The sequence below is a fragment of the Oncorhynchus mykiss genome, chromosome 10 (assembly GCF_013265735.2).
Source record: "Oncorhynchus mykiss isolate Arlee chromosome 10, USDA_OmykA_1.1, whole genome shotgun sequence".
In the NCBI taxonomy this organism is placed as follows: domain Eukaryota; kingdom Metazoa; phylum Chordata; class Actinopteri; order Salmoniformes; family Salmonidae; genus Oncorhynchus; species Oncorhynchus mykiss.
In genome coordinates, this window is record NC_048574.1 from 601,445 (window position 1) to 617,422 (window position 15,978).

At 49.5% G+C, this 15,978-nt stretch overlaps 1 protein-coding gene across 2 annotated transcripts; it reads right to left on the bottom strand.

Annotated features, from left to right (window-relative positions):
* Positions 1–4,949: 4,949 nt before the first annotated feature.
* On the bottom strand, positions 4,950–11,587 carry LOC110533253 (transcription regulator protein BACH1). Of its 2 annotated transcripts, none has more exons than XM_036989437.1 (5): positions 11,393–11,587; positions 9,339–9,596; positions 6,824–8,497; positions 5,969–6,169; positions 4,950–5,515 (listed from the first exon to the last, which is right to left on the bottom strand). In XM_036989437.1, the coding sequence occupies exons 2-5, from the start codon at positions 9,594–9,596 to the stop codon at positions 5,246–5,248; spliced, it is 2,403 nt and encodes an 800-aa protein (XP_036845332.1). In that variant the 5' UTR covers positions 11,393–11,587; the 3' UTR covers positions 4,950–5,245. The 2 variants fall into 2 exon arrangements, with proteins under 2 accessions (XP_036845332.1, XP_036845331.1); XM_036989436.1 differs by having other exon boundaries at positions 5,969–6,175; positions 11,393–11,585.
* Positions 11,588–15,978: the final 4,391 nt, after the last annotated feature.

Sequence of the window (15,978 nt, forward strand, 5' to 3'; positions counted from 1 at the left end):
AGCCCACCCCAGCCCACCCCGGGCTATCCCCAACCCACCCCGGTCTCGCCCCAGCCCACCCCGGTCTCGCCCCAGCCCACCCCGGTCTCGCCCCAGCCCACCCCGTCTCGCCCCAGCCCACCCCGGTCTCTCCCCAGCCCACCCCGGTCTCGCCCCAACCCACCCCGGTCTCGCCCCAACCCACCCCGGTCTCGCCCCAACCCACCCCGGTCTCGCCCCAACCCTCCCCGGTCTCACCCCAGCCCACCCCGGTCTCGCCCCAACCCTCCCCGGTCTCACCCCAGCCCACCCCGGTCTCGCCCCAACCCACCCCGGTCTCGCCCCAACCCACCCCGGTCTATCCCCAGCCCACCCCGGTCTCGCCCCAACCCACCCCGGTCTATCCCCAGCCCACCCCGGTCTCGCCCCAACCCACCCCGGTCTATCCCCAGCCCTCCCCGGTCTCGCCCCAACCCACCCCGGTCTATCCCCAACCCACCCCGGTCTCACCCCAGCCCTCCCCGGTCTCGCCCCAACCCACCCCGGTCTATCCCCAGCCCACCCCGGTCTCACCCCAGCCCACCCCGGTCTCGCAGCATCTCTCCATGTGAAGTCCTGTATGTTTTGGAGCGTACCATTCATTCCAGAATTAACTGATTTGAAAATAAAATTATACCCAAACATGGTCATGGACTCTTGACAGTTCACCAGACATTACCTGAGTGCTATTGGAACACGAAAGGTTGGAAGTCCTGTGGAATGTTCCGGAATATTTCAGTTCTAAGAGATAGATATAGCCAGTCTTCTGAACGGTCATACACTCTGATTAACAACCAACCAGTTGACCCTTAAATTGACCGGAAGTTGACATGAAGTTGACCAAACATTACCTCAGATTGATGTGCTATTGAAGAACAGTTCAGTGAAATGTAAAAGTCCACTCAGAGAGAGTTCTTGGAGAAGCATGGCATAAATCTTCAGAGTAACTTCTTATAACTTCTCATCACTACAAGGTACAACTACTAAAAACTAAAATAGTGGGGAGGAGGTTTCCAATTGTCAAAGAAGGTATATAGAGTAGAGATACATCAGTAGTGATTGTGTTCTTTATGTTAACAATCACATGAATGAAGTTGCGAAGAGGGGGTATAGGGATGTGGTTCTCTTTCACACACAGGTTGTCCCAATAATCTCTACTTTCTACCAAAGTGTGCACCTGTTCACTTCCCTTCGTGGATTTGAAAGGAAAGGACTGGTATATAAAAATACCCTCTGAGAAGGCTGGAAACATACTTTCTAAAAGGGGGGTGTGGGAGACTATTCTTTTTTTAATGCCTCATTTAGATATTCTTCTGCTTATAAAATCGGCAATAAGGCAATAACCCCAAATGTCAGATGTACATCAGTTTGACTGGTTCTTAGGAAATGAAAAGTTGTGAAAAATAAAATGTCTAAGATTTTAGTTAGTCTTGCATGATATTTTCTGTGGTTGAAATACTGTCATCTTTTACGCAGCCGTGGCCTACACCAATGGATCCTACTAACCCACACCAATGGATCCTACTAACCCACACCAATGGATCCTACTAACCCACACCAATGGATCCTACTAACCCACACCAATGGATCCTACTAACCTACACCAATGGATCCTACTAACCCACACCAATGGATCCTACTAACCTACACCAATGGATCCTACTAACCCACACCAATGGATCCTACTAACCCACACCAATGGATCCTACTAACCCACACCAATGGATCCTACTAACCTACACCAATGGATCCTACTAACCCACACCAATGGATCCTACTAACCCACACCAATGGATCCTACTAACCCACACCAATGGATCCTACTAACCTACACCAATGGATCCTACTAACCTACACCAATGGATCCTACTAACCCACACCAATGGATCCTACTAACCTACACCAATGGATCCTACTAACCCACACCAATGGATCCTACTAACCTACACCAATGGATCCTACTAACCCACACCAATGGATCCTACTAACCCACACCAATGGATCCTACTAACCCACACCAATGGATCCTACTAACCTACACCAATGGATCCTACTAACCCACACCAATGGATCCTACTAACCCACACCAATGGATCCTACTAACCCACACCAATGGATCCTACTAACCTACACCAATGGATCCTACTAACCTACACCAATGGATCCTACTAACCCACACCAATGGATCCTACTAACCCACACCAATGGATCCTACTAACCTACACCAATCCATCCCACTAACCTACACCAATCCATCCCACTAACCCACACCAATAGATCCTACTAACCCACACCAATGGATCCTACTAACCCACACCAATGGATCCTACTAACCCACACCAATGGATCCTACTAACCCGCACCAATGGATCCTACTAACCTACACCAATGGATCCTACTAACCCACACCAATGGATCCTACTAACCCACACCAATGGATCCTACTAACCCACACCAATGGATCCTACTAACCCACACCAATAGATCCTACTAACCTACACCAATGGATCCTACTAACCCACACCAATGGATCCTACTAACCCACACCAATGGATCCTACTAACCCACACCAATGGATCCTACTAACCCACACCAATCCATCCCACTAACCTACACCAATCCATCCCACTAACCCATGCCTACACCAATCCATCCCACTAACCCATGCCTACACCAATCCAGCACGTTTAAATTCCTCAGATTGCACACTTCAGGAGGAAAGAGAAGTTATTGGGATGGTGTGAAGGGTCTATGGTCTCTTTGTCTATAAAGTGGAGATGATTTTTGTAAATTTTTTATTTAACCTTTATTTAACTAGGCAAGTCAGTTAAGAACACATTCTTATTTACAATGACGGCCTAGGAACAGTGGGTTAACTGCCTGTTCAGGGGCAGAACGACAGATTTGTACCTTGTCAGCTCGGGGAATCGATCGAGCAACCTTTCGGTTACTAGTCCAACGCTCTAACCACTAGGCTACCTGCTGGTTACTAGTCCAACGCTCTAACCACTGGGCTACCTGCTGGTTACTAGTCCAACGCTCTAACCACTGGGCTACCTGCTGGTTACTAGTCCAACGCTCTAACCACTGGGCTACCTGCTGGTTACTAGTCCAACGCTCTAACCACTAGGCTACCTGCTGGTTACTAGTCCAACGCTCTAACCACTAGGCTACCTGCTGGTTACTAGTCCAACGCTCTAACCACTAGGCTACCTGCTGGTTACTAGTCCAACGCTCTAACCACTAGTCTCCCTGCCCTCTCTACACTCTAACCACTAGGCTACCTACCCCCTCTACACTCTAACCACTAGGCTACCTACCCCCTCTACACTCTAACCACTAGTCTCCCTGCCCCGCCCCCCCCCCCCCCCCCCCCCCCCCCCCCCCCCCCCCCCCCAGGTAGCCTAGTGGTTAGAGTGTAGGGGCGGAAGGTAGCCTAGTGGTTAGAGTGTAGGGGCGGAAGGTAGCCTAGTGGTTAGAGTGTAGGGGCGGAAGGTAGCCTAGTGGTTAGAGTGTAGGGGCGGAAGGTAACCTAGTGGTTAGAGTGTAGAGGGGGTAGGTAACCTAGTGGTTAGAGTGTAGAGGAGGCAGGTAGCCTAGTGGTTAGAGTGTAGGGGCGGAAGGTAACCTAGTGGTTAGAGTGTAGAGGGGGTAGGTAACCTAGTGGTTAGAGTGTAGGGGCGGCAGGTAACCTAGTGGTTAGAGTGTAGGGGCGGAAGGTAGCCTAGTGGTTAGAGTGTAGGGGCGGAAGGTAACCTAGTGGTTAGAGTGTAGAGGGGGTAGGTAACCTAGTGGTTAGAGTGTAGGGGCGGCAGGTAACCTAGTGGTTAGAGTGTAGGGGCGGAAGGTAGCCTAGTGGTTAGAGTGTAGGGGCGGAAGGTAGCCTAGTGGTTAGAGTGTAGGGGCGGAAGGTAGCCTAGTGGTTAGAGTGTAGAGGTGGCAGGTAGCCTAGTGGTTAGAGTGTAGAGGCGGAAGGTAGCCTAGTGGTTAGAGTGTAGAGGTGGCAGGTAGCCTAGTGGTTAGAGTGTAGAGGTGGCAGGTAGCCTAGTGGTTAGAGTGTAGAGGTGGCAGGTAGCCTAGTGGTTAGAGTGTAGAGGTGGCAGGTAGCCTAGTGGTTAGAGTGTAGAGGTGGCAGGTAGCCTAGTGGTTAGAGTGTAGAGGTGGCAGGTAGCCTAGTGGTTAGAGTGTAGAGGTGGCAGGTAGCCTAGTGGTTAGAGTGTAGAGGTGGCAGGTAGCCTAGTGGTTAGAGTGTAGAGGTGGCAGGTAGCCTAGTGGTTAGAGTGTAGAGGTGGCAGGTAACCTAGTGGTTAGAGTGTAGGGGCGGAAGGTAGCCTAGTGGTTAGAGTGTAGGGGCGGAAGGTAGCCTAGTGGTTAGAGTGTAGAGGGGGTAGGTAACCTAGTGGTTAGAGTGTAGGGGCGGAAGGTAGCCTAGTGGTTAGAGTGTAGGGCGGCAGGTAGCCTAGTGGTTAGAGTGTAGGGCGGCAGGTAGCCTAGTGGTTAGAGTGTAGGGCGGCAGGTAGCCTAGTGGTTAGAGTGTAGGGCGGCAGGTAGCCTAGTGGTTAGAGTGTAGGGGGGCAGGTAGTCTAGTGGTTAGAGTGTAGGGGCGGAAGGTAGCCTAGTGGTTAGAGTGTAGGGCGGCAGGTAGCCTAGTGGTTAGAGTGTAGGGGGGCAGGTAGCCTAGTGGTTAGAGTGTAGGGGGGCAGGTAGTCTAGTGGTTAGAGTGTAGGGGCGGAAGGTAGCCTAGTGGTTAGAGTGTAGGGGCGGAAGGTAGCCTAGTGGTTAGAGTGTAGGGGCGGAAGGTAGCCTAGTGGTTAGAGTGTAGGGGCGGAAGGTAGCCAAGTGGTTAGAGTGTAGGGGCGGAAGGTAGCCTAGTGGTTAGAGTGTAGGGGCGGAAGGTAGCCTAGTGGTTAGAGTGTAGGGGCGGAAGGTAGCCTAGTGGTTAGAGTGTAGGGGCGGAAGGTAGCCTAGTGGTTAGAAATCTTTCCTCTGTTTAGGAGTTGTAGCCTATTATAATATTATAAGCAGAACATGGTGGTGATGATGATGATGGTGATGATGGTGGTGATGAAGATAATGGTGGTCCCTACAGGTGTCTGGACTAACACCTTTGTTGGTCACACTATTCCATGGGCAGGGTATCAGTCACCTGTTCACAGGTATGTACCTGAGGGTCTGTCCAATCACCTGATAGCTCCTCCCCTGTGGGTGTGTCCTTGGGAGAGCTGGTCTAAGATTCTCGGGGTTCTGAGGCTGAGGAGGAGGCCGACAGAGAAGCCAGGGGCTGTAGTCGTTTCTCTAGCCCAGGGGAGGCTGGGTCTGTGGGGGAGATGAGAGCAGAGAGAGGGCAATATGGGGAGGCTAGGACCTGGAGTTGTTTGGGACTCAGGGCGGACTCGCTGCAGGCCCTCTGACACAGTTCAGACACACTTTGCCAAGTCTTCAGTTTCATCTGGATCAGATTGGTCCTCTCTGTCATGAGATGATCCTTCTCTGTCCTCTGGGAGAAACACAGACAGGGACAGCACACAGACAGGGACAACACAATGGACAGGGACAGCACACAGACAGGGACAGCACACAGACAGGGACAGCACACAGACAGGGACAACACAATGGACAGGGACAGCACACAGACAGGGACAGCACACAGACAGGGACAGCACACAGACAGGGACAGCACACAGACAGGGACAGCACACAGACAGGGACAGCACACAGACAGGGACAGCACACAGACAGGGACAGCACACAGACAGGGACAGCACACAGACAGCACACAGACATCACAAAACACACATGCACGCACACACACCAGAAACACATCATGCAGAAATCCCAAACACACACACACACACACACACACACACACACACACACACACACACAGTACATTAGTAAATCTAATTGTCCTTTTCTGTAGCAGCTTTAAGAGACAGTCATGTCACCTCACCAGTTTGTCGATCTCACACTCCAGATTGTGTATACAGTCCAGCTTCCTCTTGCGACAGCGCTGGGCTGCGCTGCGGTTCTTACTCCTGCGTCTGACGTCGTGGACAAAGTCCAGCTGCTCTCTGGTCAGAGTCTGGTGCCTCAACATCAGCTGGAAGTCATTCCTGCTCAACGCCAAAATCTGACCTACAGAGAATGGCAGCTGTAACTGGAAAACACGGAGAGGATCAAGACCGGTCTGGATTGGATCAGATCAATACGGAAAATAAATATTTGGTCAATAACAAAAGTTTATTTCCACCATAATTTGCAAATACATTCATTAAAAATCCTACAATGTGATTTTCTGGATTTTTTTTCTCATTTTGTCTGTCATAGTTGAAGTGTACCTATGATGAAAATTACAGGCCTCTCTCATCTTTTTAAGTGGGAGAACTTGCACAATTGGTGGCTGACTAAATACTTTTTTGTCCCACTGTACATGTGACGGGTCACACACACACCCTCTAGTAGTACTGTAGTGTTAAAAATAAAATAAAACATGCCAGGGTGCAGGTAGAGAAGGGAAACTGAGGTCCTCTGGCTGTAGGAGCAGGACTCTCCCTCCCTCTCTCCCAGTATCACCTCCCTGGTCCTCTGGCTATAGGAGCAGGACTCTCCCTCCCTCTCTCCCAGTATCACCTCCCTGGTCCTCTGGCTATAGGAGCAGGACTCTCCCTCCCTCTCTCCCAGTATCACCTCCCTGGTCCTCTGGCTGTAGGAGCAGGACTCTCCCTCCCTCTCTCCCAGTATCACCTCCCTGGTCCTCTGGCTGTAGGAGCAGGACTCTCCCTCCCTCTCTCCCAGTATGACTCACCTCCCTAGCCTTCTGGCTGTAGGAGCAGGAATCACTGTCTCCCTCCGTATCGAAGCAGTCCGAGTCTCCATCATCCCCAGAGGTCAGAGAGGACACACAGGGACTCTTCTCTGACTGGGATGACCCCTCACAGCCCGGCAGCTGGGCGTCCCCTAACCCTGTCCCTCTGTCCATCTCCCTGTCTGTCCCACTGTCCATCCCTCTGTCCAGGCCATGGAGAAAAGGACAGTCCCTGGTGCTGGAGGTGAGGTACAGCTGGTTCAGCCAGTCCAACTTGGGGCTCATGCTCCGGGGATTCAAGGTGGAGCTACTGCCCTGAATGTTCTCAGGCCCAGTCTCAGGTAGGGAGTCCTGGAGGAGGGAAGGAGGAGGAGACGAGAGGTCTGACCAAAGACCATGGGCCAAGTGTTCAGCCACCTCCCTCTCCATGCTGCTCCTCTCGTCCCATCCGCTCTCTCTCCTCTCTTCCTCTCCTCCATCTCTATCCATCTCTCTCCTCTCTTCCTCTCCCTGTCCTCTCCCTCTATCCATCTCTCTCATCTCTTCCTCTCCCTCTCCTCTCCCTCCCTGCTCCTGTTCTGTCTTTGGCTGACTGGGGATGGAGACAGCTGGATCTAACCCTTCACGGTGCCCTCTACCACCTAGAACACAACCTCCTTCCCCCACACCTCCAGGGCTCTGATGGCCAAGCCCAGGTTCCACAAGGGGACATCGGTGTGATGCAGTACCCACTGTCCCCTCATCCAACCCTGGGCTCTGTTCACAGCTGACAGTCCTACCACTGGAAACCTCCATGAGTGGAGATCTAAGGCAGCCGACTCCAGAAGCCTTCTCTGCTTCTCTCCTCCTCTCTTCCTCCTCTCCTACCTGCTCATACTTGTCTACGTTCTCCCCGGCTGCCTCTTTACTTCCCTCATCCCAGTTTCTCTTCTCCTCGGCTGCCTCTCTCTTTTCCCCATCCTCCTCTCCTACCCTCTCCTCAACCTCTCCATGTCCTGTCTGGTTAGTCTGTGTCTGTGAGCAATGGGAGGAGTTCTCTCCAGAGATCTCCACTGCAGGACCCTCCTTACAGCCCCCACTACTGGAGCAAGGTAGACAGGACCGGGACTGAGGCAGAGGGCAGCCCTCCTCAGTGACCACTGGGGAATCAAGGGTTGTTTCTGGGATGCAGACGTCCAGACACACACTGTCCTTCCCACAAGCCAGCTGGAACTTACAGGACTTGGGGCACCGCAGGGAGTCGTCAGTCTGGGTGTCTGATTGGATATTGACTTCAGGAGGAGGGGCGGGGGTTTCGCTTTTACATCCTGTCACACCATTTGTTGGTTGGCTGCTTTGACAGGGGGCTCCACCCACATCCTGTTCAACAGGCGAATCAGAAACCACCCGGACCCCTTTGTCATCATCTAAGACATCCTTGTTTGTGTCGATGTTGCTAAGCTCTGACCCGGGGGACTGTCTCCTGCACCGTGTCTTACAGCAGGTCTTCCTATGGAAGGAGGGCGAACTGCTGCTGAAGAACTTGGGCAGGAGGAAGTCAAAACAGGCCGAGTCCAGATCCCTGAAACCCAGAATAGAGGCACAGTGTCGTATCTCCATGACATTATCTTTACTGAAGAGCAGCTTGGAGGTGTAGACAAACTGCAGCAGTGGCTCAAAGCCACTCACCGTCACCTTAGAGAGAGACACGAAGAAACATGGTCGTGACACAGCAATACACATTAAATCCACCACAACTAAACCAATGTGGTCACACACACTCTGCTGATTCAGGATGTTCCAGATATTTCCTATCTGACAGAGCATCTCATCTCTTAGCCAAACTACACTCGTGTGATGAGTAACCTTGGGAACGTAAGATTTGTGTTCGGTTTAAGCTCAGTGGGATAACCTCTGGACCTAAACTCAGTGGGATAACCTCTGGACCTAAGCTCAGTGGGATAACCTCTGGACCTAAGCTCAGTGGGATAACCTCTGGACCTAAGCTCAGTGGGATAACCTCTGGACCTAAGCTCAGTGGGATAACCTCTGGACCTCAGCTCAGTGGGATAACCTCTGGACCTAAGCTCAGTGGGATAACCTCTGGACCTAAGCTCAGTGGGATAACCTCTGGACCTAAGCTCAGTGGGATAACCTCTGGACCTCAGCTCAGTGGGATAACCTCCTGGACCTAAGCTCAGCTCAGTGGGATAACCTCCTGGACCTAAGCTCAGCTCAGTGGGATAACCTCCTGGACCTAAGCTCAGTGGGATAACCTCTGGACCTAAGCTCAGTGGGATAACCTCTGGACCTAAGCTCAGTGGGATAACCTCTGGATTAATGGACTACGTGCTAGGCTTTAGATTAATGGACTACGTGCCAGAGTTTAGATTAATGGACTACGTGCCAGGCTTTAGATTAATGGACTACGTGCCAGGCTTTAGATTAATGGACTACGTGCCAGGCTTTAGATTAATGGACTACGTGCCAGGCTTTAGATCAATGGACTACGTGCAAGGCTTTGTTCCCCTCTCACCTCCTGAGGCAGGGTGATGACGAGGCCTGGGCCCGCGTGGGACGAGACCCTGTGAGTGAAGTATTTGCTGCAGGAAGCTAGCACAGAGCGATGGGCCCTGAAGCTCCTCCCTTCCACCACCACTGTGATGTCACACAGCAGGTCACGCCTCCGCTGGTCGTCCAGGCAACGCAGCACATGGCAGCTGTGCACCGAGGACTCAAAGGTAAACACGGAGGACCGTGGCGGGCTCTCCAGACTAGACATGGAGACGGACATCTGTGGAAGACACACAGAGAGAGTGAAGATGATGACATGTAAAAAAAATATATATCTTATCCTACTTGCTAAATACAATGTAGCCTAACCTAATGAGCTGTTACAGACTATTAAATATTGTAAACAACTAGTCAAATCAACCCCCCCCCCCCCACATTGAGGAGGATTAAAACCAAACAGAAACAGATTTAACTCTTAGTGCCTTAGACCGCTGCGCCACTCGTGAATCCCCTCAAGATAAATATTTGTTAAAAGCAATAAATTACAAATTCATTTACGCTTAAAATATCCTTAAATCTCAAATATGACATTATAGTAAATTCTGTATAGGCTACTATAGCCTACATGTCTAACACCTGACTGAAGAATGAACTCACCGAGCTTGATTTGGATTAGTCAAGTCATGCACCGCGGGGGGGAGGTGTGTGTGTGTGTGTGTGTGTGTGTGTGTGTGTGTGTGTGTGTGTGGTCTGGCGTAACAGCGTGGAGAGTCCTGACTCATGCGCTCCTGCTGATTAAAAGCCAATTCACGCCTGAACCGAAAATGTGGTCGGTGACGCGGTATGGGGGGGTGTGACGCAATGGCGGAGTCTCCCGAGTCCAAATTCAGCTCTGTGCTGCGTCCTCGTGGCCTCTACACTTTGTAAGAAACGTGGTGGGCTCCGTATAGTTCAGAGGACAGATCACCACTGCACGGCCGACGCAGATAACAGATTGACCATGTAAAGCCTTTCGGGATGAGCAAGCGATTTCCCGTCTGTCCCGTTCTGTCCCCACCCTTGCGGATTTGACCGCATAACTGCCTGGTTTTCCAAGTAACCCACAGTAGAGTTCACAACCTACATGGCTTCACTACAGGTTATAGGTCTATATTTACACGCACAGACAGCAAGGTTTGTCCCAGTTGGCAAAAAGGAAACCTTGGATGGCAAATCTGCGCTTGTCAGGTTCAAATCCTATATTTCCAACCTTCTATGTCTTTGGAAAAAGGACAGGCTAAACAGTTCTGTGGCGGGCTAAACACTTCTGTGACGGGCTAAACACTTCTGTGACGGGCTAAACACTTCTGTGACGGGCTAAACACTTCTGTGACGGGCTAAACACTTCTGTGACGGGCTAAACACTTCTGTGACATGCTTAACTTGATGTTTACTCCAAACATTACCTATCGGAATATAATAGAATCTAGACTATATATCTGAGACAACAGCTGTTCAAGATACACACCTGACCCTAAAAGTGATTTTGATCTTCACAGTGACCAAAAAGTGGACAATCAGGTTTACAGCCAAACCGAAGAGATGACATTACGTTGAGATACACCGCAATGAAATACTTCACCATGTGAACGAGGCATTTAGGCTACCAGAGCCCGCTGGATAGACTAGATAGACCACTCCAATAATGTACTTTAATAATAAATGAAATACTTCACCATGTAAACGAGGCATTTAGGCTACCAGAGCCCGCTGGATAGACTAGATAGACCACTCCAATAATGTACTTTAATAATAAATGAAATACTTCACCATGTAAACGAGGCATTTAGGCTACCAGAGCCCGCTGTATAGACTAGATAGACCACTCCAATAATGTACTTTAATAATAAATGAAATACTTCACCATGTAAACGAGGCATTTAGGCTACCAGAGCCCGCTGGATAGACTAGATAGACCACTCCAATAATGTACTTTAATAATAAAGCACACAGTACAATAGTAAATGTCTAGTGTTAATAGGTTTCTAACCAAACACCACAATTTAGTGAGAAGAAAAAACGATCAGCAGAACTAACCTGACATCGGTTATCCTACAACGACGAAGAGCTGAAATCAAACAAGTTTATATTCACGACGTGAGAAATCCACTCGGTCTTCAACTTTTGCTGACAACTTTAACTAACTGGTGGAGCCAATCCTTCGGAGCTTTAGTCTTCTGACTTTCAGCCTGAACTGTCACCTTTCCAACGTTCCCTTATTGGCTACGGTCTCTCTCTGTCACAGTTAACTTCCGCATTTAAAGGCATCCAGCAGCCTACTGTAGCCGGTGTTTGACTGGCATTTGTGAAAAGGGGTCCTTTGATCAAGAAAGAGAAAGGGGAATAGATAGTGAATTATTTATTGTATTAATGTCTATTAACCCTTTATTAGCCAATGTAAAGCGCATACTTTAATCTGAAGGTGTCAGGATGCCTTTGTTGCCATCTCTCACAGAGATCGCTTTGTTGCCATCTCTCACAGAGATCCCTTTGTTGCCATCTCTCACAGAGATCCCTTTGTTGCCTTCTCTCACAGAGATCGCTTTGTTGCCATCTCTCACAGAAATCGCTTTGTTGCCATCTCTCACAGAGATCCCTTTGTTGCCATCTCTCACAGAGATCGCTTTGTTGCCATCTCTCACAGAGATCCCTTTGTTGCCTTCTCTCACAGAGATCGCTCCAGCCACCCTGGTCCATCTCCAGCCCTCTTTGTTGCCTTCTCTCACAGAGATCGCTCCAGCCCACCCTGGTCTCGCTCCAGCCCTCTTTGTTGCCATCTCTCACAGAGATCCCTTTGTTGCCATCTCTCACGTTTCATCTTCAATGCCCTTGCTGATGGAAGTAGGTTTTCACTCAAAATCTCACTGTACTTTGCCCCATTCATTCTTTCCTTTACACGGATCAGTCGTCCTGGTCCCTTTGCAGAAAAACAGCCCCAAAGCATGATGTTTCCACCCCCATGCTTCACAGTAGGTATGGTGTTCTTTGGATGCAACTTAGCATTCTTTGTCCTCCAAACACGACAAGTTCAGTTTTTACCAAAAAGTTATATTTTGGTTTCATCTGACTATATGACATTCTCCCAATCTTCTTCTGGATCATCCAAATGCTCTCTAGCAAACTTCAGACGGGCCTGGACATGTACTGGCTTAAGCAGGGGGACACGTCTGGCACTGCAGGATTTGAGTCCCTGGCGGCGTAGTGTGTTACTGATGGTAGGCTTTGTTACTTTGGTCCCAGCTCTCTGCAGGTCATTCACTAGGTCCCCACGTGTGGTTCTGGGATTTTTGCTCACCGTTCTTGTGATCATTTTGACCCCACGGGGTGAGATATTGCGTGGAGCCCCAGATCAAGGGAGATTATCAGTGGTCTTGTATGTCTTCCATTTCCTAGTAATTGCTCCCACAGTTGATTTCTTCAAACCAAGCTGCTTACCTATTGCAGATTCAGTCTTCCCAGCCTGGTGCAGGTCTACAATTTTGTTTCTGGTGTCCTTTGACAGCTCTTTGGTCTTGGCCATAGTGGACTTTGGAGTGTGACTGTTTGAGGTTGTGGACAGGTGTCTTTTATACTGATAACAAGTTCAAACAGGTGCCATTAATACAGGTAACGAGTGGAGGACAGAGGAGCCTCTTAAAGAAGAAGTTACAGGTCTGTGAGAGCCAGAAATCTTGCTTGTTTGTAGGTGACCAAATACTTATTTTCCACCATAATTTGCAAAATAAATAATAAACATTATTTAGCAAATGAGACGGAAGGATCACGCTGACGGAAGTCCACATAAACACGCCTGCTTCATAATAGAGAAGTTATTGTGCCACGTACAGGGTAGGTAATCGTCGTATTGTTTCCCCTTCCACGGGTAACAACAGTTACTACAGGGAACTAGTAAGAAACACAATGTCATTATGGACTCCCTCCATTTTAATAACAAAAACTTCCACTATTTCGCAACAGTGGCAGAATATCTCATCATATCACCCATCTACTTTAATGCCTTACATTTCTACCACATCGAGAACCATCCTCGATTGTAAATGCCGCTTTGTTATAGTCATATATACATGGGGAACTGAGGAGGGGCAGGACCCTCAGACCCTAACATGGAGGGGAGAGAGGGAGAGCAGTTTATACTGCATCACACCACCTGCTGTTCTTTACAAGCTCTGAGATTCACAAACCCAGACTACTATCAGAACTACATTCTGCTGGGTTGTACGGACGGCCCTGATGGCCCTGCTGGGTCGTACGGATGGCCCTGCTGGGTCGTACGGATGGCCACGATGGCCCTGCTGGGTTGTACGGATGGCCCTGCTGGGTTGTACAGATGGCCCTGCTGGGTCGTACGGATGGCCCTGCTGGGTTGTATGGATGGCCCTGCTGGGTTGTATGGATGGCCCTGCTGGGTCGTACGGATGGCCCTGCTGGGTTGTATGGATGGCCCTGCTGGGTTGTATGGATGGCCACTTGCGCCCTGTGCTCTTCACAGATGAAAGCAGGTTCACACTGAGCACATGTGACAGACGTGACAGAGTCTGGAGACGCCGTGGAGAACGTTCTGCTGCCTGCAACATCCTCCAGCATGACCGGTTTGGCGGTGGGTCAGTCATGGTGTGGGGTGGCATTTCTTTGGGGGGCCGCACAGCCCTCCATGTGCTCGCCAGAGGTAGCCTGACTGCCATTAGGTACCGAGATGAGATCCTCAGACCCCTTTTGAGACCATATGCTGGTGCGGTTGGCCCTGGGTTCCTCCTAATGCAAGACAATGCTAGACCTCATGTGGCTGGAGTGTGTCAGCAGTTCCTGCAAGAGGAAGGCATTGATGCTATGGACTGGCGCGCCCGTTCCCCAGACCTGAATCCAATTGAGATCATCTGGGACATCATGTCTTGCTCCATCCACCAACGCCACGTTGCACCACAGACTGTCCAGGAGTTGGCGGATGCTTTAGTCCAGGTCTGGGAGGAGATCCCTCAGGAGACCATCCGCCACCTCATCAGGAGCATGCCAGGCGTTGTAGGGAGGTCATACAGGCACTTGGAGGCCACATACACTACTGAGCCTCATTTTGACTTATTTTAAGGACATTACATCAAAGTTGGATCAGCCTGTAGTGTGGTTTTCCACTTTAATTTTGAGTGTGACTCCAAATCCAGACCTCCATGGGTTGATAAATTTCATTGATAACTTTTGTGTGATTTTGTTGTCAGCACATTCAACTATGTAAAGAAAAAGTATTTAATAAGAATATTTCATTCATTCAGATCTAGGATGTGTTATTTCAGTGTTCCCTTTCATTTTTTGAGCAGTGTATTTGACACTGTTGCGAAGCTAACTAAAAAAACAGTATTCCCCAAGAGAGGATGGCTTTCACTTCAGCAGTGATAAATTCATGAACCTCTTTGAAGAAAAGAGCCTGGTTCCTCTCTAGGTTTCTTCCTAGGAAGTTTTTCTTAGCTACCGTGCTTCTACATCTGCTTGCGGTTTTAGGTTGGATTTCTGTGTAAGCACTTTGTGTGACATCTGCGGATGTAAAAAGGCCTTTATAAATATATAGACCAAGTATGGTCTATCTACAGACCGCAGGGGGGGGGGGGGGCGTGGCTTGTAGTCACGATCGGCTACACACCGCACCCACCAAGAAGTATCACGCGAGAGTTGGGTTCAACAGGGTCTAGCTCCAACAGATATTTAATGTTGCATTAGCTCGCCAGTGGGCGTGGCATTAGCTCGCCAGTGGGCGTGGCATTAGCTCGCCAGTGATGCATGTATTGACGTAATGCTAGTGTGTGCGGCTTGTCATGTAATTAATGCTAAAGCGCTTCATACTGTTACAAGTGCCTTCAGAAAGGCAGTTGGCGTGGCGTGTAGCTACGACAGTCCGCAGATATTTAAACCTACCAGTCAAAACGCATCGCCCTCTAGGAGCAGAAATCAGTCACCGACCAGCCTTTCACTGAGTCTAAATTGATGAAAATGTCCTCCATTGCCCTGATTAGAAACCGACCAGGTGAAAGCTAAGCTAGTCTAATGAGCTTCATTGCACCATATTGTTTCAATTGTCAAGTCTCTTCCCATTGAATTTGCCACTGCACTTTATAAACTATAGCCCAGTTCCAACGTATTCAAATCATACAGCAAGTGTTCTGTTACCGTAAATAAAAATACAGAATTGAAATGATAGTTGATGAGGCCACAGAAGAGAATGGATATTTAAGCAAATCGAGATACAGATTTGGCCTGTGACTTGACAGGAGAGTGGCGCCATCTAGAGGCACCAAACAATACTACCACTTGACAGGCACAATCTACTGTACGGAGTCTTCGTCAGATGTTCTCATCAGTCAGCAGCAACAACAGTCAACAACCCTGGGTCTGCAGAGATGCAGTTGACATAAAATGTACACGCACACATTCACTCTTGATTCACTCAAACTGCCTCTTTCCTGGGTTGTGTATTTCAGCGAAGGCTTACTCAGACGTCTTCAGATAGAGATGTTATTATTCAACAGATTTGTATACACACTTGCTAGCACACCTTGCAGCCCTCTACTACAACTGGCCATAGTCTCACGTGACCATCCTTCCAAATCTCATCCGCTGGATGTGAGAAGCCTGAGATT

What these genes read in the sequence shown, in the direction of transcription:
- LOC110533253 (XM_036989436.1), bottom strand. Translation starts at nt 9,596, where the DNA reads ATGTCCGTCTCCATGTCTAGTCTGGAGAGCCCGCCACGGTCCTCCGTG. An exon ending in TCATCACCCTGCCTCAGGAG is followed by an intron (nt 8,498 to 9,338) that starts GTGAGAGGGGAA and finishes TCTCTCTCTAAG; the next exon opens with GTGACGGTGAGTGGCTTTGA. An exon ending in AGTGTGAGATCGACAAACTG is followed by an intron (nt 5,516 to 5,968) that starts GTGAGGTGACAT and finishes TGTTTCTCCCAG; the next exon opens with AGGACAGAGAAGGATCATCT.